The sequence below is a fragment of the Rattus norvegicus genome, chromosome 11 (assembly GCF_021556685.1).
Source record: "Rattus norvegicus strain SHRSP/BbbUtx chromosome 11, alternate assembly SHRSP_T2T, whole genome shotgun sequence".
Taxonomy (NCBI): domain Eukaryota; kingdom Metazoa; phylum Chordata; class Mammalia; order Rodentia; family Muridae; genus Rattus; species Rattus norvegicus.
The window spans coordinates 1,726,590-1,729,347 of NC_141544.1; the positions used below are offsets into that span (position 1 = coordinate 1,726,590).

General features: G+C 44.1%; 1 protein-coding gene across 1 annotated transcript; it reads left to right on the forward strand.

Moving 5' to 3' along the window:
* The first annotated feature begins 225 nt into the window (after positions 1 to 225).
* On the forward strand, positions 226 to 615 carry LOC148002404 (Y-linked testis-specific protein 1-like). Its single transcript, XM_087577158.1, has one exon. The coding sequence runs from the start codon at positions 226 to 228 to the stop codon at positions 613 to 615; it is 390 nt and encodes a 129-aa protein (XP_087433284.1).
* The last annotated feature ends 2,143 nt before the right edge of the window (positions 616 to 2,758 follow it).

Sequence of the window (2,758 nt, forward strand, 5' to 3'; positions counted from 1 at the left end):
CTCACTGAATGACGTGAATTCCGAGTGATTAATGAGGTACAGACACAAACCTGATTGGCATTTCCTGTCACCAGTATCAAGCTCGAAATGGCAAGAGCCACCTGTGGGAAGGAAAATATCAATAAACTTTATGGTATCTCAAAGCGATGAGAGGATTTTAAAGCTTAAGTTCTTGCTCACAAAGTAGTGTTTCCTCAAGTGAAAGACGCCCATCTCGCAAGTGCCATGGTTGGCCGAGCTGTGGAGCATAAATTTGAGGACAAACTTGGCTCTAAGGTCAACTGGAGGAAGGTGGTCCTAGCCCAGGTGCCGATCATGAAGGACTGGTTTTACATCACCTACGAGAAAGATCCAGTCCTATACCTCTACCAGCTCCTGGATGATTACACAGAAGGTAACCTCCCTATCATTCCAGAGACTCCTCCAGCAGAGGTGAAGTCAGACGTTGACAGCGACATCTTAACAGGTCAATGTGTGCAGTTCACCAGAAGTTACGGGTCTAAAAAGATCTGCAAAGTCATTTACCAAGTTCTAGCCAAGCCTTCCATGTACTTCATCAAGTTTGTTGGCGACATCCACATCTACGTCTATAATCTGTTGGAAAAGATCTGTTAAGGTGAAATTCACAAAGTGTGGGGGACATAGATGGGGAATTTATAGGATTGGGGGGAAAATGTTTTTATGTGTTTTAGATAAACGAGGGCCTTTGACAACCCCAGTATCTTTTCCAGTGCAATTTGTTTTTGCTGTAAAAATTAAAATGTGCGATGTGACTTGTTGTGTGTGAACACTTTGGTGGAGGAGACAGGCTGTGGTGGATGGAACATGGAGAGGAAGGTCAAGGCTGTGAGTAAGTCTGATGTCACATAGACTAAAACAAACAGGACTGAGCTGGTCTGGTCTTTAGGGAGAGAAAAGAACTGGAGAAGAGGCTTAGAGGAGCAGGGATGGCACGGGGGAAAAAGATGGATGTTTAGGAAGCAGTGAAGAGGGGCCAGACATAGATAGAGTCTCTGAGGTGAAGTTTGAGGGAGAAAAAGACTGTTGGGGAAAGAGGGGCAGGTAATAGGGAGGTGATCTTGGAACTCAAGGGGAAACCCAATAAACTGATCAAAGCAGACTCAGAATCAGAGAAGATCAGGTTTTCTTTGACTAACAAAACCTAATGAAACCTGTTTCTCATCTGTAGATGTATTATTTTTAATTATGTGGGAGGGGGCAGGGCATGAACACAGGAGATCACAGAGACAAGAATAGTCAGGTCCCCTGGAGCTGGAATTAAAGGTGATTGGAAGCCATTGAACATGAGCTCAAAGAACCAAATCCAGGCCCTCTTTCAAAGCAGACGAGCTCTTGATCCATTGGTCATCTCTCCAGCCCCTAAAATCATCTTTTCAATTAAATCCAAACTTCACATGCAGAGAAGAGACCAGGATGAGGGTTAGAAGATTAAATTGATGGTGATGTGGAAGAAAGACTAAAGAACATATGAGGGAGTAGAGGACACTGAGGGACGAAGGAATTCCAAATGGAGTTCTCACAAAGTGAAGCAGGAGACCCAGGAAGAACAGAAAGGGTCTAGAATGAGTTGAACTTGGGCCACATCCATATTGATCTCTTTTGTACCTTAAAGTACAGCCAAGCCGTCACTACAGAAGGTGGATGTGAGGTGGAGGCTTCCCCGGAGGACATTTTGTCGAGGATAACTCAAGAGTAGTGATTGCCAAACTAAGTTTAAATCTATCGATTCCTGAAAGTATCATAAAGCCCATTATTTTGTATGATCAGTAAAAAGTAATTTTAATGGGAAGATGAGGATGCCGTGAGCTTCTGTCAGGTGTCACGCGATCCTGTGCTTAGTTTTCCTGAGCACTGTTTGTCTCTCTTGCATCCTTTAATATTTTTTGAGGTCTCTATGCCCCTAGATGAACACAAAGAGCTCCTAAACTGGTTTGTCTTGCCTCACTCTCCTTCACCTGGATGGCTTCCTCTACACCTGTGGTCCCTGTTACCGTATCTAGCCCCAGGAATTTCCCGTCTATGACTCACATGTAAACTTATCCTCAGAAAACTCTTGACGGTGACTCCAAGTCAGAGGTGCTGCATTGAGCTCTATCCTATGCCATTTGCCATTACTTCAAAATGCTTTGCGGTTCCTGACCATGTAGCTCTCTACTCCTGTGAAGCCCCTTTGCACTCCATGGATTCTCCCTGAGCCACATCTACACTCCAAGAATGTCATTGGAGGGAACCTTCTCATGGACACATTCATTGCTGTTTCTTTTCTCAAGAATAATTTTCTCACTGCAGGACTTGAAAATACTTTCTATAGTTGATAAATTCTGTTATTTGGGGGTTTTTATACTGGCTGTTTGTCTGATGTTTTCATTTCTGCAAAAAGACATCATGACCAAGGCAACTTATAAGGGACAACATTTAAGTAGGGCTGGCTTACAGGTTCAGAAGTTCAGTCTATTTTCATCAAGGCAGGAATCATGGAAGCGTCTAGGCAGACATGGTGTTGGAGAAGAAGCATATCACCCCCACAGTGATATGCTTCCTCCAACAAGGCCACACCTACTCCCACAGGGCCACACCTCCTATTTGTGCCACACTTCCCATGGGACAATCACATTCTAACCACCGCCCTGATTTTATGCCAACTAGACACAATCTAGAGTCATCTCAGAAGAGGGCACCTCAGTTGAGAACATGCGTCCATAAGATCCAGCTGTAGGGCATTTTCTTAGTGATTTGT

What these genes read in the sequence shown, in the direction of transcription:
- LOC148002404 (XM_087577158.1), top strand. Translation starts at nt 226, where the DNA reads ATGGTTGGCCGAGCTGTGGAGCATAAATTTGAGGACAAACTTGGCTCT.